General features: G+C 38.0%; 1 protein-coding gene across 10 annotated transcripts in view; it reads left to right on the top strand.

The window, feature by feature from the left end:
- Positions 1-25342, top strand: part of Tasp1 (taspase 1) — a 250756-nt gene that overhangs the window by 202243 nt on the left and 23171 nt on the right. For all 10 annotated transcript variants that reach the window (XR_003736073.2, XM_028883580.2, XM_028883579.2 and 7 more), the window contains one exon: positions 16037-16110. Coding sequence is in view for 9 of the 10 variants with exons in the window: in XM_028883580.2 (XP_028739413.1) it covers positions 16037-16110 (74 nt within the window). In the remaining variant the exon portion in view is untranslated. The remainder of the gene's footprint in view (positions 1-16036; positions 16111-25342) is intronic.

Genomic DNA, 25342 nt, shown 5'->3' with positions numbered 1-25342 from the left:
AGATTAACATTATTATTATCAGTTAGACAGTACAGCTTAGGAAGAAATCATCTTCATAATAGTCCACATGTAAAAATGACCAGTAGAATGTGATGTTTCCATGAGATAAGCATGCTACATTACAGGCAGTGGGGATCTCCACACCCATTCACATTATACCAGATACCAGAGAAAGATGGCAGCGGCAAACGTGAAGACATAGCAGAAGCAAAAGACATTCCAGGATCTGTGGTCTCAGGGCCTTGCCTATCTGAGATTGATCATGGATTTTCCTCCTGGTGGACTGACACCCTAAACTCTTCTGCCATCTACTGTTCCTCTGACATGGCCACCAGCAAGTTCCCACTCACTCTAACAGTTTAGAGCGAATGCTCAAGTATCATTTTCAACTTATTCTCATTACCTATACTCATTGCCAATGTCCCAAGTCCTTGTCTTTTGAATAGTATTTGCAAGGGGACCTCCCTCTCCCCACCCCCCTACCCTCAGCCCATAACTTGCCCTCACTATTGCATTTTTCTTGGAAATGCATTGTTCTGGTAACCCATACTTAAGGTCTTTCTCAAATATGAATTCTCTTGAAGAGTTTCCTCCAATGTATTTGGTCCTTCCTTGTGCTGTGCTAGTACCATGCAGTTTACATCTTTGTAAACTTAACAGGAAACTCCCAATCAGATACTAAAGTGCTTTCCTCTCTTCCTAGGTTGGAAATTTTTTTTCCTCCATTTATTTGATAAATAACTGGATAAATCACAGGTCACTGAGAACCAGAGAGGGGGCTAGAGATTTGATACACCTATGTAGATTTTGTATTATCTTAGCAGAATTCTCTCTTTCTTCCTCTTCCCCCACATGTGAACATGGATATGATTACAGATGTGTATATGTGAAGATTAGAAAACAGCATCAGGTGTCCTTGCTTTCCTCCTCATTTGACAGGGCTTGTCTCATTCTTCATGTTGCTGCATACTCCAGGCTAGCTGCCCCATGAACATCATGATTTTTGCTGTGTCTTCTTCCCATCACCCATTAGGGAGTTGACTGCATCTGGCTTTTATGTGGATTCTGGGGATCGAAACTCAGTAGCAAGCGCTTTACCCACTGAGCTATTTCTCTAGCCCAGAACTAATTTTTTTGAGCTGACTACTCTTTGAGCAAAATGAAATGTCACATAAAATATCCCCATGTGTTCTAAAAAGCAAATACCATAGGTTGAAAATTTGGTTAATGAATGTCCAGGAATAAGATTTAGTTAGAGACAGTTTAAATGGTTCCCAGAAGACAGCTTCCGTATCCAGCCTTGTATAGGGACAGTGTGGCCTTAAACATGTTTGCAACACCTGCCTGCCATATCCCACTCCCCAGATCAAGAGATGCTGACAAAGCCCAGTCTACAAACTGTACATTTAACACAAAGCAAGTTTTTGTCCCCTGATGAGCCAGCTGAAAAGAATTAATTTTCTATATGCTTTTAGAGGGAGGGGAAAGGCCAATATATTTTTACCTGCTAAAGTATAATTGCACATTTTCCAGGCCTTGTAGAAGTGCTTTCTTGAGGCTGATGGACATAGTTAAGATATGTGCAAACTGAGGCTGGCAAGATGGCTCAGCAGTTAAAAGTATTGGCTGCTTTTCTAGAGATCTCGGATTTGATAGCCAGCAACCACATGGTGGCTCAGTACTCTTCTGGCCTTCCTGGGCACCAGACATGCACATGGTAAACATACATACTTATAGGCAAAATACCCATACATGTTAAAATAAAATAATATTTTAAAATGCACAAACAAAGGCACATCAGGCCCTCCTGTGGGAAGAGTGAATGTGTTGCTAATTTAAGCTTGATAGGGAGGTAATTAGAATATATGCAAATAATTTCCATAAACAACCAGTCCTGCTATGGGGAACATTTCCTTCTTTGTATTCTATACCCTGTGTCTTGATTGGAGCCTATGAAGTTAAAGATTTTTCTCCCTTAAGTCGTTAGGCCAGTGTGAAATAGGCTTCATATATTTGAGGAAAATAATAATCAATCTATAATAGATGTGTGTATTTGTCAGTCACCTTTGGTTCAAAGCTCTTTTGTAGTCCTTCATATTAGACAGGATTTCAGACTCACATTCACCTAGAGCCTGATCATCTCGTGAGCACACATGGTGATTGTTACTTTGCCTTAAGTTAATCCCACTTTACTTAGAGAGTAACTCTGGTTCTTTCTATCTGGAAATGTGTTTATGTTACTGATAATTAAGTTTTGAGTATGGTACCCTTCCATATCTCTAGCTACCTCTTTACTCACCCCTTGTGTTTTTCATCTTTTACTGTGCCATGTTTCATATATGTTTTAAAGAAGGATATAATAAATTTGTGTTATAAAGGGTAATAATAAAATGAACACCTGTGGGCCTGATGCGCAGCCCAAGAAATTACCCATTGCCCATATCTTTGAAACCCCCAGGTGGGCCTCTCTGATCTTACAGCCTTCTTTCCCTGAGACTTACTTCATGGGTATCTTTGGGTTTTCCTTAAACTTTTTTCATATTTCTGTGTATCCAAAAGGTATGCTGTTTGATAGTGCTTGATTTGAACTTTTATGAGAATTTCTTTGGTGTTTTTCATAGCTAACTGAAAGGGTAATGAGTCCCTTTATCATTTTCAACTTAACTCTATCAAATCAAACTGTTTCGTAGTTGCCAATTAGAGCTTCAGTGTGATGCCTCCCTCTGCCGCTCCAGTTTCAGAACACAGAGTTCTTTATTGAATATTTTTTGTTGTGTTGTTGTTTCTCTTGTTACCAAAACATGCTGTAGTTAAAAAGAAAAGAAAAGAATATATTACATTCACTTGATGCTTCCTGGAACATTCTAAAGATAAAAAGTCATTTTACTATAACTTAAAATTCCTCCAGACTCTTGGTTTTACTGGCATTAAAAATTTGGCAAGCCTATAAAAACGTATGTTCAAAGGAGCTTCTTTGTGGGGCAACAACGACATCACTTCTCATTATGTGGCGCTGGCCTCTGTGAGCACCTATGGCAGGGCACTTCTGGGAGGTACACATGGTCATGAAGCTAACTGGCAAAGAGAAAGCAAATTCACTTCTAGGACAGGAGAGGGAGAGGGGCCATGTGGATATTTGTCTGATGTTGCCGAATTGCCTGTAAATCAGAATTAAACTTTCTTTTCCATGTGGATCTCCGTGATTTCACATGGTGGGAAGCTCATTTCTTTTGTACCTCAGCAGTGCTTTGGAGGTGTTCTATCTCCACTGCTCTCACAAAAGATGGGTTGACATTTTAATTCTTATTTAAGGTCAGGAGGAAACACACAGACTGGTAAAGTAGCTGAGCTATTCAGCAAATAAGCAGATATAATATTTAAGTGTTTTAGCAACCAAGAGTAGCATTAGCAAATTGTGGGGTAGTGCTCTGTGATTTGTACTTTTGGAAATATTTTTTTGATCTACTCTGTTTATAACAACATTTCTTTCTTTAAATGTCACTAACACATTCTTTAAAAACCAGGAATAGTGTTTTTTTGGCTATAGTTTTCTTCTCTTTTATGAGAAATATAGTTCTACCTATTATCTACCCTGAAGTATTTTTTTTTAATTGTTTGGTTTAGTTTTCCATCTAAAAATATGAAGATTTCTGAATCTAATTCTGGCGGTTATATACTTCTTGTAGCTCTTCTAAAACTCAGGAAGCAATTTTGGCAAACTCTTCTAGTCAGCTTTGGTCTGTTTAAGGGGTAGCAGGTGTCGCTGGAGCATGAGATCAATCCTAAAGGTAAAAGGAATTGTTGAATGAATAAAATCACATCCAATTAACTTAGCTTTACTGAATGGTTTTCTGTTTAGTAGAGATCGTCCAGATCTCAATCAGCAACCACTACTTCCAGCAGTGTCTAATGCAATAAGAGGGTCAAATAGGAAGAGAATTCAAATGCGTTTAGGGCTTGTATTTCTGTTTGACACGTACCTCTTACTTTTTAGTCTTAAACAAAGCAGCATGAGCACTGGAAAGAGGGAATGCTTATCTCCCCAACTTAGTGTAAGTAGCATTCTGTGGAACTCAGCCTCCATTGTTCCCATGACAGTTTACTAGTGAAAGTTTGACAGGGACTCCTGCCAACTCAGCTACCCCATGGGCATAATGAAACTCCCCTTGTATTATTTATACAGATTGTGTCAGGACAGTGAAGCATTTTTGTTTATTATTATTATTATTATTATTATTATTATTATTATTTTACAAACATGAGCCACCTACTGGGTTAAGAAGTACTTAACAGCCAGTAGCAGATAAAAGGAAGCTATTGTATGTACAGTTCCCCATCCTTCCCATTGAAAAATTAGCTTTTCTTCATTTAGTAAGTAATTACTTATATGGTGTGCAAAGCATCCTCTAGTATGCTATCCCACCCAAAGAAGGCTAAGGAGCAGCAGCTGACTTGGCAACTTCCCAGCCAAGACTGTTCTGATTTTAGAGCTCCATGTTCCTCTAAGGGACTTTGGGATGGGAAGCCAAGTGGAGAGGTTTGAAATGGTTATGAGAGCCAGGGCAGCTGGGGATTGTTAACAACAATGGGAAGAATGTATGTGTGTTCATGTCTGTGTGTTTATCTGTCGTGTGTGTGTGTGTGTGTGTGTGTGTGTGTATCTGTGTATGTGTTTCTCGGTGTGTATCCTTATGTGCATCTTCTGTGTGTCTGTGTATCTACATATGTATTTTAGTGGGGTGGCCTAGTGCTTTTTTTTCTGTTTAGAAGGAGAATTCCTTTGGATGGAAATAACTTGCTCACAGTCTGGTAAGGACACTTTGTTTTATAAAATGTAATTTAATTGGGATGGTATGTGGATGGTGCAGAAAGAGAAAGAAGTGTCCTGGGAGAAGTCTCATTCAATGAGTAACTTGTAGCTCTAATAGTAACTAGGGAAAGTGGTGACTTAAATGACATAGGAAGGCCAAGCTTTGTGTTGGGCCTTCAGAATGGTTCATATAGCAGAAGTCAGTAAGACTGAAGCATTACCCAAGACTGGATCCACTTGTTCAAAGTACTAAATAAACAGTCCCTTCCTACTGTCCCTGTTCTTCCTTTAACCTAGCATTAAAAACTTTATTATTTATTGATGTATATATGTATGAGATCAGAGGGTTGTTGGATACTCTGGAGTTGTGAGCTGTGAGCTGACTGATGTCAGTTCAGGTCTGGGAATAGAACTAGGTCCTTTTTAAGAACAATAGGTGCTTTTAACTGCTGAGCCATCTCTCCAGTCCTTACCTTATTCTTGAGGAGCCCACATGTAGCTATTTCATCCCTACCTAACTGTGGCACAGAAGCATTGTCACATTGGGACCCTTTCCATATCACACTATGACATGATGTGCTGAGAAGTCATCTCTCAGAGAAGATGACTACCAAAGCCCTATGTCCATTTTTCACATGTTAAATCTTTGTGGGAACTTTACTGTGTTCGTAATGTTGTCTGATGGGAATTTTTTCCATGGTGTGGGTATTTCTAGGAGCCTTGCAACTCCTTGGGCTTTGGTCTACTAAACATAAGGCTTTTTAAATCAGTATTGAAGTTATAAACCAGTCACAGGCTGCTACCAAAGGAAAAGAGTCATTATTGAAGGGCCAGGAGCATCTCTAAATGGCAGTGAGCTTGAGTCTGACCACAACAAAGATCACCATAGCCAGCACTTTCCCAGGCTCAGGTATGTCACTCCAGGCCATTCGTTAGTCCTGTATATTACCTGACTTCACAGTCCCCTACATGTAATAATTGTGTGTGAAAAAAGTCTGATACAAGGAAGTAGCATCTCTTATACATGCTGTATACTTAAAATAATTTTAATGGTTTTTGAATATGGAATAATTAAAACCTTACATCAGGAAGCAGGTCATAGGCATCTAGAAAACAGTAATGCTAGGAATTATTTACTAAAACATTGTTTCTTCCTTCAAGTGTGTGTGAGCAATATTTATACTGCTTTTGCTTCCTTTTTCATACATTGTTAGTTTTGATTAGTCCTTCTCTTAACCCTTACCTCTTCCTCCATGTCTCTGTTTCTTTTCCCACTTCAATTGTTACATCTCCAACATTCCCCCTTCTGTATCAATGCATTTTACTACTCTGCTCCACACCTTGGAGAATCCTTCCTCCTTTCTCATGAGCTCCTTTCTAGGGGCTCTACACAGCACAAATTGAATAGAGTACGTCTTTCTGAGCCTGAATCACCTTGCTTAATGGACTTTCCAGTTCCATCCATTTCCCCATAAATTCCACTTTATTTTACAGCTGAATAAAATTCTATTATATATCTGTACCACTGATTTTGTCTTTTCTCATGAACATTTTTATTTCTCATTTATCAATTGATAGACATCTAGGCAGAATAAATTTTCTGCTATTATGAATAGAGCAGTAAGAAACATGGATTTGCAAATATATCTGTGGATATATGCCTAGGAGTGGTGTAGCTGGGTTATATGAGGAGGGGCATAGTGGAGTGATAAAGAGCTTGCCTGCTCTGCCTTAGGTTCTGTCTTCATTGTGTGTGTGTGTGTGTGTGTGTGTGTGTGTGTGTGTGTGTGTGTGTATGTGTCTTTAGTGGGATCACATGGAAGTTCTCATTTTAGTTCTTTTCAGAAGTATCTGCCCTGATTTCCATAGCGGCTACACCAGTTTATACTCCACCAGCAGTGAGTGAGGATTCCTCTGTCTTCACATATGACCATCATTTGTTGTCATTTATGGCCATTCTGACTGGATTAAGATGGAATCCCAAATTAGTTTTAATTTGCATTTCCCTGATAGCTAATTTTGTTGATTATCTTTTAAAATAATAATTTCATTAATTTTTTTCAGAATTTTATACAATGAATTTTAATTATATTTCCCTTCTTATCAGATCCACTCTCACCACCTTCACCTTGTTACCCACCCAACTTCAAGTTTTCTTCTTGTTTTGTTTAATGACATCAAGTCCAGTTTGTGTTGTCCAACTACTCCCGTGAGTGTGGCATGCCCTGGAGTGTGTTACACCCACCAGGGAGCACAGCATTAAATGACACAGATGATCTCTCAGCACCTATCTACTGGAGCACTGGTGCCACACTGGTGTGAGTTCATGTCCATACCTGTCCCCACACATAAAGACTGCAGACTAAAAGTTTTGTCTGGTGTGAACGTGCCATGTCTTGTTCATCTTGTCACAAGTGAGTGTATGTGTGCAACTGCCCTGTTGTGTCTGAAAAACACTGTTCTCTTGATGTTATCCACCACCTCTCATTCTTCACTTTCTTTGTAACCATGCTTCCTTGAAGATCCTCGAGCCTTGTAGGGAGGGAATGGGTCCTTTCCATTTAGTGCTGAGTACTCTACTGTCTCGGTCTCTTTTTCTTTTCATGTTGGCTGGCTGAGAGTCTGCACTTATTGTCATCTCTTGTAAGAAGCTTCTCTGGTAAAGGTTGAGAGATGAACTGATCTATGAGTGTAGCAATATATCTGGAGGAGTTGTTTTAATACTGTGTCTATTTGGTAGAGTAATAGTATTGAGTTCTCCCATAGGGCATATGACCTATTTAGCTGTAGATTCTTTGCTGCACAAACATTACCAAATACATGTTCTATCTTATGGAGTGGGCCTTAGATCCAACCAGAAAGTGGTTGGTTATTTCCATATTAATAGTGCCACTTTTGTACTAGTATGTGTAACTTGTCAGGCTAGTCATTATTGTAGCTAATAGGGTTCACAGTTAGGTGAGAATGATTACTTTTTTCCTCTATTAGTGTTGTTCATAGCACCTTCCAGCACTTCAAAAACTAGACAGTAGGGGTGAAGCTTCCAGGTGAGTACCAGCAGTACCCTTATGTTCTGTGAGTCCAGTTCATATGGTGTGTCCAGCAGTAGGGTCTTACTGTGAATTGCTGGAGGGTAACAGATTATTGGCAATATTCTGTAATGTTTGAGAGTTTATATGACTCTATTGGTCAACAGCTCAAAGAAGTAAACAATCCCTGGTGCTGGGAGTTTTATTTTATTTGGTAGCAGTTGGGGTATTGTTGCCCTATTATAAGGTACTCCATTTAAACTAATTTTAAATATGTGTATGTATATATCTTAAGAAGCTTCTGTAGTAGTAGGCCTCTGTCGTGGGGTCCTTGCAAGTATCACCACCAGGAGGAAAAGAACCATGAAGAAGTGAGAATGAAAATTCGGTGCAACTGGACTTGGTCAGTCAGACTAGATCAAGACTTCTAGAGAGTCTGATGCTGTGGTTTATTCTTCTTACGAATTTAAACATAGTATAAGGGAGGAGTGTGCATGTGACAATTTTCATAACAAAGCTCCAGGCGTAGCTACATAGAAACTCCTTAACAAAGTAGCAAAGCACCTGTGAACTTTACAATAAGAATGAGTTCTATTGACTGATAAACAGAGCTCAGGGCTAGGGCCTAGAAAGGAAGGGTTTGTAAGAAGCATGTAATAAGCACAAGGATGGATATTATTGATGGGAATGCAAAATACACAGGGCCTCTTTCATAAGGATGAATTTTATTTACTGAGAAACAAAGCCCAGGATTAGGGCCTAAACAATTCTTAGGAGTTGGGGGAAATTCAGGCAGAGTCTTACTCCTAATAGAATAGCAAAGGATCACTGTGTTGTTTGACCACTTTCATTCCAGCATTCCAGGTGATCAAGTGTCATTCATTTCCTTCCATGGAAGAAAATAGACCTGTGTGCTTAACAGTCCTGGTTTCTGACTCTGAACTGTGCTTCCTACAGGCTTCCATATGATTTTTTAAAATGCCTCTAGTGTTAGTGAACCCTCCCTATATTTCCTTTTCTGTATGTCATTCCCATCCTGTTCTCTCATCCCTCATCTCATTTATCCTACCTGTTCATTATTTTCTTTCCCCTCTTCATATCTCTGTATTCTGTATCTCCTCCCTTGAATGATCCCCTCTTCCACTATGGTATCTTACTAGTTTCCTAACCTCTATGAACATTCAAATTAAACACAAAGTATTTACTTTTTGAATGGTATTATGAATGGAATTTATTTCCCAGTATGCTTGTCACTGGTATATATGAAAACTACTCACTTTTTGTGTTAATTTTCTGCCCTAGTACTTTGCTGAAAATGTTTTCAATTCTAAGAATCTGATGGAATATTTTATTTATAGAATCATGTCATCTGTAAATAAGGATGCTTAGACTCCTTACTTTCATATTTGTATTCATTTTATTTGCTTGTCTTATTTCTTTGACTAACAATTTAAGTACTATATTGAGTATGAGTGCAGAGAGTAGAAAGTTTTGTGTTGTTCTTAGCAGAAATACTTTTATTTTTTCTTAGTTTATCATGTTGTTGGCTTTAGTTTTGTTATAGCCTCTATTATACTGAAATATTTTCCTTTCATTCCTAGTCTCTACATTTTTATGATGGAAAAATGTTGGATTTCATCAAAACCCTTTTTAAATTTATTAAGATGATCATGTGATTTGTCCTTGAGTCTACTTATGTTACATTTATATAATATATAATCATGACATGTTACATTTATTGATTTATGTATATTGTGCCATCTCTTCATTTCTTGAATGAAGTCAATATGATCATGATGAATGATCTTTTCTCTATGTACTTTTTTCTATTATTTGAGAATGTACATGCATATAGTATATTTTTATTAAATCCACTCCTTAGTCTGTCCCCCTCAATTCTTTCCCACCCCCATCACTATTCCTTCCTAATTTCATGTGCTCTTCTTTGAAAATCCACAGAGTCCACTTAATGCTGCCAGTGTGCTCATGGGTGTAGGGCTACCTACTGTAGCAGGAGTAGCCTTGTAGGGGATATATCCCTAAACAAAACTGATTATCCCTCTCACAGCAACCATCACATCAGCTAGAGGTGGGACACTGTGACTCTCTCACTGTATCCATGTTGGGAGTTTGTCTGACTTGACTTGTACAGTTACAGTTGTGATGAGTGCATTTGGGCAGCAACCTATCGTATCTGATATATTAGTCCAGGTTCTTTAGAAGAACAGAATTTATAAAATGAATATCTATCTATCTATCTATCTATCTATCTATCTATCTATCTATCTATCAATCATTTATTAGAATGGCTTACAAGCTGTGGTCCAGCTAGTTCAAAATGGCTGTCTACCAACAGAAGGCCCAAGCATCCTGTAGTTCTTTAGTCCATGAAGCTGGATGTCTCAGCTGGTATTTAGTATATATATGCCAGAATCCCAAAGAAAGAGACTGTAATGGCAATGAAAGAATGGACTTGTTAGCCAGAGTGAGAGCAAGCATGCAAAGAGAGCATCCTTCCTTCTTTCATGTTCTTTATATAGAAAGCCAGCAGAAGGTGTGGCCCAGACTAAAAGGTGGATCTTCCCACCTCAAAGATCTGGATTATTAAGAAAAAAATCCCTTAAAAAAATCCCTCACAGGTGTGCCCAGCCATTTAGGTTTTAGTTAATTCCAGATGTAGTCAAGTTGAGAACCAAGAATAGCCATCACATCTGTAAAATACCACCTTGCTACAGTCCTTTGCTACCCGTGGCTCTAACATTTTTTTTTCTGCTCACTTTTCCATGATAGTCTGTAATCCTTGGGAGGAAGGGATGGAATATAGATGTCCAGTCTGTGCTCAGCAACCCCCAGTCTCTTATTCTCTGCATATTGATCAGTTGTGGGTCTGTATTAATGGCCACCTACTTCAAAAAGCTTTTCTGATGATAGTTTAGAGATGTACTAACATATGGGTGTTAAGTACTTACAACAGTTAATTGAATAATTTTTCACTGTTCTTTTTTTTTGGGGGGGAGTAATCAGCTACATTGTCGTTTTGTTGGTTCTGACTATGTCTTGGTATATAAATTTTACCCTAAATATATGTGCCCATTATGAGTAAGTATGTGATTTTTTTTTATGTACTTTCATAAGAATTGGCTAGGTAGTCATGAAACCAGGAACATTTAAAAACATTAGATGAGGCCGGGCGTGGTGGCGCACGCCTTTAATCCCAGCACTCGGGAGGCAGAGGCAGGCAGATCTCTGTGAGTTCGAGGCCAGCCTGGGCTACCAAGTGAGCTCCAGGAAAGGCGCAAAGCTACACAGAGAAACCCTGTCTCGAAAAAACCAAAAAAAAAAAAAAAAAAACATTAGATGATATTTACATCATAATAAAGCTTTCTCCTGATAGAGAGTTAAAAATACATGTTAAAAAACACTACATCAGACTTTCAGATTTTCGTTGTTCAGACTATCTTAATCTAAGTAAAGAAGAAATTCTTTATCACTAATGAAGATTAATCAGGGTAATCAGAATTCCTAGGAATATTTTTTCACAAAAGAGATAGTATCATCTCTATACATTATTTTCCCCTTCACTTTTGTTAAGCAAAATTACTTATCTTGTAGATTGGTGTTTTCAAGCTGCATAATGTCACATGAATTAGTTCTAACGTCAACTTGGTGAGTCACAAGCAGAATGCTTTATGCTGTGAGTAGCCTGTGAAGAGCTCTGTGTAAAGGTTAATGCATTGAGTAAAAGGGCAACTGTTATTTTGTGATACTTTAATTATAAATTATGTACACTAAATGATATTATGTGGATTTTTTTGCCTCTTGGTTAGCTTTTGGTTTTTAGCTATTATTTATGGCTCAAAAAATTCAAAGATTCAGTGTAGATGTTTCATTTCAGCCATGTAGTGCTTATTTTTTAATTTTGTAACATGTTATTATATAAAGTACAGTAGTTGTCCATTCATCCACCATACTGAGTATTATTATAAATATCTTTTGTGTACAGAAGCATATCTAGAGACTAATTCCCTACTACTAAAATTACTAGGTCAAAAGTCCAAATATAATTTTTTCTAAAACATCAATTATTGTTTATTAGTTCAATATTTATTAATTCTCTTACTTGCTATATGTATTGTAACACCTTAATCAGTATTTCTAGTATTTTTACTGTCGTATGGTATTTTAGGTATCAATAATGGTAAGAAATGTATGACAGTTTACATATTGCCAACACATGAAAACTATGTGAGTTCATTGTATTCCAGGTCTCTAAATGTGTCGTTTCTGCGATCTATTTAGTGCCCTGATTTCTAAATTTTTGTTGTTGATATTGATTTTGAGGAAGAGATTTTTTTTTTTTTTTTTTTTTTTTTGAAGCAGAAAATACAAAGGTATTAGAATACACCCACCTTTAAGCATAATTAGCACAGAGATATAAACAGATGAATAGCCAGGGATGCCAAGAGCTCAGTGTTGAGCATTGCAATTTTATTATCAGGTACATTTGAAATTTTTTGTTGGAAAAATACAGCAAGACTTTTAAAATTCCTTTAAGAAATTAGAATCTGCTTGGCTCAGTCTGGGAGGAGGGGACTGGACCTGCCTGCACTGAGTCTACCAGGTTGAGCTCAGTCCTGGGGGAGGCTTTGCCCTGGAGGAGGTGGGAATGGGGGATGGGCTGGGGGGAAGGGGAAGGGGCAGGAGGGGGGAGAACAAGGGAATCTGTGGCTGATATGTAGAACTGAATGGTATTGTAAAATAAAATAAAAGGAAAAAAATATAAAAAAAATTGATAAATTGTAAGAAATGGATAAATGGGAATAGAGTCAGGAAAAAAAGAATTTAGAATCTGGAAAGTTTTACTTGATGTTTGTAGTTTAAATGAAAATGGCATGCATAAACTCAGAGGATGGCACTATTTGAAAGGATTAGTATGTGTGGCCTTGTAGAAGGAAGTGTGTCACTGGGGGTTGGCTTTGAGATTTCAGAAGCCCAGTCTAGACCCAGGGTCTCTTTCTTCCTGCTGCCTTCAGATCCAGATGTAGAAACTCTTCAGAGTCTGCTTCTGCGCAGCACCGGTGATCGTGTCTGTCTGTGTGCCACCATGGTTCCCGGCATGACAATAATGGACTGAACCTCTGAACCTGCAAGCTTGCCCCAGTTAAATGTTTTTCTTGATAACAGTTGCCATGGTCATGGTGTTTCTTCACAGCAGTAGAAATTTTGTGTGCATTTTTGTATGTTTGAATTCTGTTGTTGTTTTTCAGATCAGGTTTTCTCTGCTATAGCCCTGTCTGTCTTAGAATTCTCTCTGTAAACCAGGTTGACCTCACATTCAAGAGATTCACGTGCAACTGCCTCCGAGTGCTGGGGTTAAAGGCGTGCGCCACCACTGCCCCGCTTGAATTCCTGTTTGTAACATTTTATTTGGATATGATTTCACACATATGGAAAGTACAGTAGGTCCACAGATTGATCTGTTAGATGTCCTGTTGCTTTGCCTTCCTAAATTATTTTTTGTGTCCTCACTCATCTTTCCTTTCCTCCACATACACTTTCTTCAAATGCTTCAGATGGGATTTAAACTCCTATGTTCCTAATCCATCAGCGTGTATTATGAAGAACAAGGGCATTCTTCTGAACGGTTCATTTTCACATGCCAGCATTTGTCTTAGTAGTGTCTACGGAACGCCCTCTTCTCACCTCAGGCCAGAATACAATCCAAGATGATGTCCTGCACTTAGGGTCATATGTTCCTTTAAACATGTCTCTCACCTTCCCTTAGGATTACTGTGATCAGTCTGAAGCATTCAGATAAGCTAGTGAGTAGAGAATGTTGCTCTGTCAAGCTGTTTGGTGTTCCCATTCAGATTTGCTTCCACATTATGAGATGTATTTAGTGGGGTAAAATAGCTGGACAGCACCTTACAGTTTAGTTTGTGCCTTCTTGTCGAAATTAGCTTTCTCATTCAGTTAAATTAGAGCATAAGGTTTATTCCACAATGAAGTTACATTTCTTTCACTTTATTTTTAATAAAAAATTTATAAAGAGATACATTGAGACTACAAATAGCATGCCCTTCTTTAAATCTTCACCCACTAGTTCTAGCAAACATGATTTTCAAACTCTTTTTAAGTTTGTTCATTGACAGTGTATGCATATATGTAATGCATTATTCTGATTATTCCCTCCCCATCCCCTTCCTTTTCCCTCTCCCATCTTGAACCACCACCACCTGCCATCTTGCCCTAAAGTTCCTTTTCCATATTCAGGGCTTATCTTGTTTGGTTCTGTGACCTGAGTTTAACCAGAGCCCCCTGTGGTAGAAGTTTGGTACAATTCATTGGAAGTTGTCCAGATTGTTGGTGGGTAAACAACTACAGTAAATGACGTCCTTCTCCTAGGATCTAGCAGTAGCCAATACTTTAACAGAGGGAGGATGGACTGGTCCTCTTGAGACCCTTCCCCATCCATGCCTGGCTTTTGACAGTTTTTATGGAGACCCAGTTCAGGTAACCAGCTGCTGTGAGTTTATTATCATAATTTTTGTTTGTTTTTTATTTTCCCCTTTATTAAATATGGATTCTTTTCTTATACAATATAATCTAAATACAGTTTTTCCTTCCTCTACTTCTCCAGTTTCTCCCCATATCTTCTCCCATCCAGATCCACTCCCTTTCTGTCTCTTCATTAGAAAGAACTGTTATCTAAGAAATAACAACAAAGTATAACAAAATAAAGTATACTAAGATAAAATGAAGACCATGATATTGAAGTTGGAGGAGCCAAGACAACAGAAAAATAAAAAAACCCCCAAGAGAAGACACAAGAATCAGAGACTCACTTGTTTACACATTCAGGAGTCCCATGAAAGTACTAAAGAGAGCTATAGTATGCATGCAGTGGACCTAGTGCAGACCTGTGTAGGTCCTGTGATTGCTGCTTCAGTCTCTGTGAGTGCATATGAGGCATGCTCACTTATTTTAGAGGACCTTGTTCTCCTGGTGTTTTCTGTCCCTTCCATCTCCCTGACTCCTTCCAACTCTTCTGCAAGGTTCTCTGAGGCCTAAGGGGAGGGATTTGATGGAGACATCTTGTATAGAGCTGTGTGTTCCAAGGTGTCTTTCTCTGTAATGTCTGCTTGTGGGTCTCTGTATTGGTTCTATCTGCTACAGGAGAAAGCCTCTTGGGTGATGACTAAATAAGGTACTAATCATAATTATAATGTCTGCTTGAAGATGGCACTTTGCAGCCTTTCTCCTATCTACCGTTCTTTCTGCCTCCTCTTCCACACTATTCCCCAAGCCTCAGAAGGATGTTACAATGTCTTGTTTAGGAGTGTAATTTTTAAATATTTATTATTATTATTATTGTTGTTGTTGTTGTTGTTTATGTGTATAATGTGGGGGACATAGAGGTGTCACAGCTTACATCCAGGTAAGTTGACAACTTGGGGGGATCAGTTCTCTCCTTCCACTGTGAATTTCAGGTTTAGAACTCATATCATCCGGCTTGAGTGACAGGCAGTCAATAGACATCTCTTTTTATTCATTAACTCTACTGCAAGCAAAGAAGAGCCGTCTCCTCTCTTATTTCTTCACTTGTTTCCATCACTATGGCTTCTTTGGTTCTTCATTTGCTCAGTAGCGAGAATTCATCATTGTCACTTTGTTGAGAGCAGATTTGGCTAGTAAGAGACCTTCAAGCCAACTCCTGGGTTTTTGTGATAAGTCCCTCTCATTCTTGGAGCATTTCCTTACTCTGTTACAAGCTAGTTCAGATTCATTGCTATTTCATCTGTTTGAGCTTTGTGTCTTGAGTAGAGAATAAGGTGTGTGTGTACACATGCATGTGTGTATGTTGAAAGAAACTATACTATGGAATAGTGCATTTACTGAATCACTATATACAGTATTATGAATGTATAAGTGTTTAATGTTCTAAGTTCAAACACAAGCATTTATTTTACATGTAATAATCATAAGTTTTGACAAGAAAGAAATATATTTTTCATTTCAGAGTAAATGGTATTACAGTTTTGAGTACTAAATCATCTTGACATTTATGAAGGAGCAAATGGAAAGTAGGGAATGAGTGTTAAATATAAAGCTATCTTTAACTGTTCTATTAAAGAGGCAAAGATTTATTTTCCATCTGTGAATGTGAATGTTCCTATTTGTGTTCTTGTTCACATAGTGGAATTTCTGTGGAGCCACACTACAGAGAGCATGTGCGTGGGATATATGTCAGCCCAGGATGGAAAAGCCAAGGTAAGCGGGAAAACTGGGTCATAACCTGAAAACCTTGTAGCTAGTGCATAAACTTCGAACCAGTCTGTTGAAACAGATGACTTTACTACCTCTTGAGCCATCGAGCTTCATTTAAAACACTGTTCACAGTTCCAAAGAAAACCCAGTAGATTTTAAAAATGCTTCTCATGATAGACCAAAGTGAATTAGGAAACCTCCTTCCTTTCTTCTTTCATTTTGTTCCCCTTTGCCCGCTGTGAATACCCGTGAAGAGGAAACTCAGGATTTGTAAGAGATAATGAGAATAAAGCTGACAAGCTGACCAAGCTGTGCAATTCCTCAAGGAAGGTTGAAAAATATAAAGGAGACAGGCGATATAAAAGTAGTCCGGGATGTGTCTCCACATCTTTCAGAACAGAGTGACTGACGTACTTGTGGATCTCACTCATGCTCTCTTGTCTGTCGTCTGTTGGGCCCTGTCGTGTGTCTATACGGGCTTTGTGTCTCTGTGCCACATGAATTGCCATGAGTCACAGTAGTCATATGGTGATCCAGGCATAAGTTCCTGAGTTGCTGGGTCTCTATGACCTTAGAATTTTTGATCTTGAGAGTAAAAGAAACATGATTTATGGGTTTATTTTTATATTTGCCTCATGTTCCTGTTCATGAAAGTTTTAGGAACAGCTGTGGTGTATGACATTTATTTGGCATTAAAGCACCTCAGCTGCATATTTATGAAGTTGAGCAGCCTCTTTTTGAAAAGGAAAGTATTTACATATTTGGAAATTGCAAATAAAGAAACTTATGACATGTGTCATCTGATTCACATTGAGTAGTTAAAAAAAATAGAGAAAGTTAACTAAAGAGTACAGTGATATAGCATATAAGCATTTTGAACAACAACAAACCATGTGTATGACAGTAGTCACATAAGATTACATTGCCTAGTGATGTCATACCTATGATGCTCACTCAGTGATAAAATGACCTACTGACAAATGTCTCAGTTAGATAACACTTGACTATAGTTGATTGCTCATTTCTTATACAGTACTCATCCATAAGAATATTATCTAGCAAATCAGTGGGTTCATAGAATGTCTGTGAATGTATTACATAGGAACATTTTCACAGCAAGAGGGTGACTGATATTTGTGATATATTACTGAACTCCCCCTCCCATTGTCTCACCTTCATCTGATAAAACTTGTATTTTCTGAGCCGGGTGGTTGTGGCGCACGCCTTTAATCCCAGCACTCGGGAGGCAGATCCAGATGGATCTCTGTGAGTTCGAGGCCAGCCTGGTCTACAGAGAGAGTTCCAGGAAAGGCGCAAAGCTACACAGAGAAACCCTGTCTCGAAAAACCAAAAAACAAAAAACAAAAAAACTTGTATTTTCTATCAGTAGACCTATTGCATAAGAGAATTTTTAGATTGCTTTGCTTCATTATCTTTCTGAAATAGAATTGTAATTGTGTACTTTAAAGCTGCTTGATATGCTTGGAGCAGCATTACAGGCTTTGCCACAGTAGTTGAAACAGTGATATCTGTGTCATCTAGTAGGGCAGCCAGAGCTACATGGTGAAATTATTGAGTATTTGTAATGTGACTGCTATAACTGAAGAACTGAATTTTAAACTATACTTAATTTCCTAACAGCCACATGTGGCTAGTAACTACTATACTGAGTAGCATAGTAAAGGAGTGGAAAATGGTTATTCAGATATTTCTGAAACATGTATGACAGCACTTCCCAACAGGAAGCAAACTTAATAAGCCACAGGAGTTCCTTGTAGCATTTAAGTTTTCTCTTCCACTTTGAATATTGATCTTGAACTAAAATGTGTTTGAACAAATGATCATGATGAGGGTAGGCTTCAACACTGAGGCCAGTTGGGGGAAGTAGGTTTTGGGAAAGACAGGGTAGTGTACCAAGTCCTTTGAGTGGAAGTGTCTGCTTTCCCTGCCTGTAGTCTGTGGAAGACACCCTGCCATTTAACATGCAGTGCAGATAGTAAAGAAATACAGACACCTGAGGTGGATCTAGAGTTGTTTGGCCTTCAGTTGTGCTGCTTGGATTATGAGGGGTGTGATTTTAGTATTATGTGTAAAGGCTCCCCCTGGTCATGTGGAGGTAATATGGATTGGGCCAGCGGGTATCTAGCTCATTTGTAAATTATGTTTTAACCATTTTCTTTTAAGAGTGTTAATTCTTCTTACTTTCTTTATTGTTTGAGCTATTATCTATAAATGCTTTCCAGAAAAATAAAACAAAGTAATAAAACATCAGCACTTTGATCGCTCAATTCTGTTGTTCGAAACAATGACAGAACAAAAAAAAAAAAACCCAACAAAATTGTTCTTTTGTCATAAATGCAGGGGTTTTATTGTGTTGCAAGTGTGACAGAAGTTGTAGATGAGGCTGTGGGTTCAAAAGGAAAGAGAAAAAGGGCCTTAGCAACATATGTATTCCAGTAAGAGTGGCAGCCTTGCCCACCCGGTGACTTCACCCAGCGTTCCTGGCTTCTGTCAAGAGTTGTATAGGGACCACGCTGTTTATCATGAAATTATTCTCTCCATAATACAAGGTGTAGAGTAAGATTGATAGGAAGAAGCTTTAGAAACTGTTCTTTTTATTTAAAACCTGTTTTGTTTTTTTAAGAAAAAAAAATGTTCTATTTCCCAAAAATTTCCCTCCTTTTCCTTGTTACCAGACAGGGAACTTAAAAGCATTTGAACTTTTCATGTAAGGTGATCATTAATTCAAGTTAAAGCCTTGAGTTAAAGCTCTCCTCACAGTCTCACTGCCCGGGAAAAGGAAAGGAGTAGTTGGTGGTTGTCATCAGAATCACAGGTAATTTGAATGAAGATGGGTTCTTAGTACATGTTTCTGCTTTCTTTTTAAAATAATATTTTCTAAAATATAAAGAATAGAACATTTTTGTATCATTTAGTTTATAACTCCCTTCTCTGACATAAAATAAATAGACTTATTTTTATGGAGCAAACATTAGAGTATTGACATTAGTTAGGTTTAAAAATTGTATTGCCCATTTTCTATAGTGACTGGACTGTTAATGAGCAGTTTTTCATAAATACTCAGTGCACATAGTGTAGTGCAATAAAACATATTTAAACTGGCATGGAATTGATTCGGCCACATAACTCTCACCCTAAATGAATTAGGTTTCTTTTACATATAGAAGTTACTTTTTGTAACAACAGTATAAATACTGTTATAAAATTTATCCTTGAGGAGGAATGGGCTGTTTTATAGTTTGAATATCTCTCTAGAGATTTATTATTAGTTGTGGGAAAAAATCGTAATTGCATAATGGAGAAAAAAAGCAACACTGAAACTGTGTGTTCAGAATTAGGGCCACCATTGAGGAACAGGTAGACAGTGTATGTGCCTCTGGATGTGACAGCCTGAGAAGGACAGTGTCACTTGTGTAGTCGTCCATTTAGAATTACATAGCATGAACTTAATGACAGGGAAACAGACAAATCAAGAATGAAGAGCAGACTGGGAAGAAAGTAAAAGGGAATGATGCTATATAAAACTGTTAAATGCTATAAAATATAAGGACTGAGAAAGTGTTCCAGACTGAGTACTACTAAAGAAATGTTAACAGTAAATGTTTTAACATAGCTTAAAGTGGCTTCTATATATAAGACCAAAATACTGTAGTACATTTTAGGTCAATTTGCAAAGTATGACTTTGAAATTTGAAATATGGCTAGCAAAAATGGTTACATTGTTGTTAAATTCACTAACATTGATATGTATAGTATGATTTATAGGGACGTATTCATATTTTTAGGCAACACACCCTGAAGTATCTAGGCAAGTGGGGACCTGTATATATAAAATTGGTGTTTCAGAAAAGTTTTATGTTAGTGAATAAGTGTTTAGTAAATTACCAAGTAAGTGGAACAAAATGTTGACAACAGGTAAATGTTGGTAAATGTTACAGGATACTCAAACTATTCTGTAATATTTTTTAAAGTTATTTTAACGTAAAATGCTTCAAAATATATCACTTGCATGCAAGTCACATCTGATCATTTGTGAGCCTTGAACTTAAGCCTTGGTTTATAACCTCTTCTGCATTGGGTAAGTGGCTACAGTCCTCTAAACTGCTGTCTTTCTTGTTTTCTGGCTGGAACTGAGAGCTGAGACTTTGTCATTATCAACATGCCTCACATCAGGGTATCTTCTGGAAGATTATCCAGCCATTGGGTTTAACATTTTAGCTACTTAGGAAATATTTACTTGTATTACTGCTCTGTGTGTCAAGCTATGTTCATATTTGATAGATATTGCCCATGTCATTATTTCTCTTGGATTAGGCAGTGCTTGTTTTAAATATGATCCCGAAAGCACATGCAACAAAAGGGAAAATAAATTATCAGTATTAAGACCTTTGTTGCAAAGGTCTTGTTAAAGAAGTGAAAGACAGTCCATAGAATAGGAAAACATGTTTATTAACAATGCCATTGGCGAGGGACTTGCATCAGTTCAGAATAAATTTAATATTCTTATAATTCAACAAGAAGATGAAAATAAACATTTTTCCAGTAGAGATATACAAGCAGCAAGTAAGCATATGGGAATATGCTTACTGTCAATATTCATAGGGGAACTGCAAGTCGAAACCATAATTTGATTCTACTTCTCATCCAACATGATGTCTATAGAGAAGAATGAGTTCATTAGGACAAAAAGAAGTATTCATTAGGAAAAAAATAGAGCCTTCATATACTGCTGGTGGGAGTGTGGAAATGGTGTTTCCTTTTTGGAAAAAGAGCATGATAATTTCTCAGAAAGTTTTAACAGAATTGCCACATTCCCTAGTAGGTTCTCTCTTAGGTATATATTAAAGAAAATTACAAAGAAGATGTTTTTAGCAGCTTTATTCATAGTAGTTAAAAAGTAGGAACAACTTAATATCCATCAACTAATGGATGAATAAACAAGTGTGTTGTATTCATGCAATGAATTTTTTTTTTTGTAACTACAAAAGGAAATGGAATTCTACATCAGGATAGTTCCAGTGACTTTTGAAAACATGATGCTAAGTACAAGAAGCTGGGTGAACAAGACCAAACGTTGCATGATTTTATTTGCATTAAATGTCTAGAATTGGAAAACCCATAGAAACAAATGTAAGAGATTAGTGGTTGTGAGGGCTGAAGGGGGAGTATGGATATGGAGTTTGTTTTCAAGGACATGAAAATGTTCTGGAATTAGAAAATTGTCTAGCTTTACAAACACACAACAAACCACTGGATTGAACATTTACTCAAAATGGTGGATTTTATGGTAAATGTGTTTTTCCATAAAGCTGTAAAAATATCAACAAGTGTAATTACTGCATTATCAAAAAAAAAAGAGAAGAAACATTTGTTTATTCTGATGCCACATAATCTTTTCAGCTTCCACTCATTATAAACTACTCAAAATAAAACTACTCAAAATACCAGATATTGAAAGAACTACTATGGTCAGATTTTTTAAAAGAAAAACAACAAAAAACTACCAAAAATCTATATCCTAAAATCATAGTAGTCAGTGAAACCTGGAGCACGTTTTAATTCTAGGAATGCACAGAAAGGAAGTCCAGTTTTGTCGCTCTCGTTGCTCCTGTTCAGTACTTTCCTGGAAATCCCAACCAGTACAGTGAAGCCAGCAAAGGAAGTCAGGCAGAGACTTGGGAAGAATTAAAACCTGTCTTTTCACGTGATTAGGAATGAATAAGAAATATTCTAGAACTATCCTCTTAAAGCTAAAAAGCCCTGCTCAGATGAATCTGAATGGAGAAATAGGTCTTCTTCTTGAATTAAAAATTGAAAAATACAGTACTGCCAACTTTTTTTCTAGTTTTATCTATAGAGTTAAAGTAGTCTGAACCAAAATTCCAACAGTTTTTTTTTAAATTTTATTTTATAATTTAATTTTACATATCGACCACGGGATACCCTTGTTCTCCCCCTCCCACCCCCCTTCTCCCCAGCCCACCCCCCATTCCCATCTCCTCCAGGGCAAAGACTCCCCTGGGGATTGAGTCCAACCTGGTAGACTCAGTCCAGGCAGGTCCAGTCCCCTCCTCCCAGGCTGAACCAAGTGTCCCTGTGTAGGCCCCAGGTTCCAAACAGCTGGGAGGACAGCTCCTGGTCCCACTTCCTGGATGCCTCCCAAACAGATCAAGCTAATCAACTGTCTCACTTATCCAGAGGGCCTGATCCATTCGTTTGGTTATTCGTCCCTGTGCTTTTTCTAATCTTGGTCTCAACAATTCTCGCTCATACAAACCCTCCCCTTTCTCTCCAATTGAACTCCTGGAGCTCCACTTGGGGCCCTTCAACTGAAGAATGGATAAATAAAATGTAGTACATATACACAATGGAATACTACTCAGCAGAGAAAAACAATGACATCCTGAGGTTTGCAGGCAAATGGATGGATCTAGAAAAAATCATCCTGAGTGAGGTAACCCAGACTCAGAAAGACAAACATGGTATGTACTCACTCATAGGAGGATACTCGATGTAAAACAAAGATGACTAGACTGCTACTCACAACTCCAGGGAGGCTACCTAGAAAACAGGACCCCAAGAAAGACACAGGGATCACCCAATGACAGAGAAATGGATGAGATCTACATGAACAACCCGAACATGAGTGGGGGTAATAAAGGGCAAGGGTTGAGGGAAAAAGAGCTTAGGGGAGCGGGAGATCCCAGCTGGATCAAGAACAGAGAGGGAGAACAAGGAGTAAGAGACCATGATAAATGAAGACCACATGAGAATAGGAAGAAGCAAAGTGCTAGAGAGGTCCACAGAAATCCACAAAAATACCTCCACAATAGACTACTGGCAGTGGTCGAGAGAAAGCCCGAACTGACCTACTCTGGTGAAAGGATGGCCAAACACCCTAATTGTCGTGCTAGAAACCTCATCCAATGACTTGAGGGATCTGGATGCAGAGATTCACGGCCAGGCCCCAAGTGGAGCTCCAGGAGTCCAATTGGCAAGAAAGAGGAGGGTTTGTATGAGAATTGTTCAGTTTTGTTTTTTAAAGTAAGAAATTGATAAAAATAGTTTAAAATTTGGTCTGGAAGCTCCACACCCATGGTATAGAGATGTGCACATTGGACTAAGTGGGAAATATAAAAAATTGACATGAATTTGGGAGCAGGGTATGAAAAAGAAGGGGTGAATGTGATCTAAGTACATTGTATGCATATATGAAATTATCAAAGAATTAACAAAAACTATATTAAAAATAAATCAATTTGATTTTATGGAAATTTTATTGGGATTTTCATTTGCTCTTACATGAATATTTTAATAAACTACAAGAAACCAAATTTTTTTTGTCAGCTGGTATTGGGGTGTGTGTGTGTGTGTGTGTGTGTGTGTGTGTGTGTGTGTGTCTGTGTGTTCATCCATAGTGGAATTTTTGTCTGCCTTGACCTTGTACATGCCGTCCCAGTTGCTGTGAGCCCTGTTGTGTTTGGAGAGTACTGTTTTGAATTGTTCCAAGGCAAACCTTAAACTCATGATCTTTCTCAGCATCCCAAGTAGCTGGGTTATAGGCCTGAGTCACCAGGCCATGCTTTTCCTTTTCTGATAATTCATTAAGTTCAGTTAGTGCTGCCCATAGGTACATAGGTGTGTAGGGCCATCCACTAGAGCATGGGAAATTACTTGTAGTCATGCCCTAAAAAATAAAGAATGCTCTCTCTTTGAGCAGCTATCAATTGCCAATAGCTCGTCAGTAAGGGATGAGGCCTGGAGAGCACCTTTCCCCCATTTATGCTGGGATTTTGGCTGGCTTTATCTCATGCAGGTCTTGTGCAAGTAATCACACTACTTTGATTTTATGAGTATAGGAGCCATGTCATGTCCAGAAAATGACATTTCATTTCATCTTTGAAACTTGTTCTACCTCTTTTTTCTCTGATGTTCTCTGAGCCTTGGTTGGGTGAGAGGTGTGTTGATCAAAATTCCCATTTAAAGCTGAGCACTCAGTCTCTTATTCTCAGTACCTGTGCCATTTATGCAGCTCTGCATTGAGTGCTGCCATTGCAAAAAGAAGCCTCTCTAACCAAGTTGAGAGCAGCCCATGTATATGGGTATAAAACCAAATATTTAGAAGGTGATTTGATGACATGATTGTTGAGCAAAAGAGCAGGAACAGATTCTACTCCAGGGCCTGTGATCTCCCTGGCCAAGGGCTTTTGACTAAGATTACCGTCCAGGCGTGAAATTCTCTCTTGTGGAGCAGGTCTCACATCGAATCTGAAAGCCCTGCCCCATTGTCACACCGGTACACACCTTTTCCTGGCAGTCTGATATTGTAGCATGCAGTGTTAAGGCCATTTGCTGTCTTTTCTTCCTAGTCAGTCTGCACAGCACCTTTGGGCACTATGAAAGATAGACTGTGTGGAGGACGTTTCCAGTGAGTTTGATACTGACTTCTCTGCCCTACACCCAAAGTGTGTGGTGTCTTCAGCAGAATCTTACTCCATTGTTGTAGTGGACAGCAGTGAGTGAGCGTTGCCTGTGCTGTTTCGGAGTATTCTGGGGCCTCCCTGATTTTCAACTGTAGTGAAGTGTCTTGTACTGTGCTTTTATTCAGTAATGTGTATTTTCTGGAAATGGCATTGTTCACTCATTATTAAACTACTAAAAACAATTTTCTAGTAAACATAGATTTCCCCTATTTTCATGTTTTTTTCCAACCTGTTTAGGAATGAAGAGAATTTCTGAGGCAGAATTTTTGATTTATGGAAACAATTTTTCTGAAATTGGATGAGAATTGGTGAAATAATCTCATCTAGTCTTAATTCTCTAACCTTAAAAAAAACATTTATAAGGTTATTTAGTATATAATTAACTTAATGAGTGTTTCTTGCTGTTAGAGTAAAAATACAATAAATGACTTTGATATTGAGACAAGAGAATTTACATTCAGAAAATATATTTAAAGATCAAAAAGAATATAGAATAGGAAACCAAGTTAAAATGGATTTATTCTGTTTAGTGGTACTTTGTGTTTTGTTCCTCTTTACTTTTTCATAATGCTGATTGTGATTACATATATAAATCTTTTTTCCCCTATGTTGTAGGGGCTGGGACCCAGAGCCTCGGACATGCTAAGCAAGAACTCTCCAAGCTGTACCCAGCCTCATAAAACTTGGATGCCATTAATTTTCTTTGACCTCATAAACTTGTTTCAAATAGA

The sequence above is a fragment of the Peromyscus leucopus genome, chromosome 4, assembly GCF_004664715.2.
Source record: "Peromyscus leucopus breed LL Stock chromosome 4, UCI_PerLeu_2.1, whole genome shotgun sequence".
Taxonomy (NCBI): domain Eukaryota; kingdom Metazoa; phylum Chordata; class Mammalia; order Rodentia; family Cricetidae; genus Peromyscus; species Peromyscus leucopus.
This window is presented reverse-complemented; position numbering and strand designations above follow the sequence as displayed.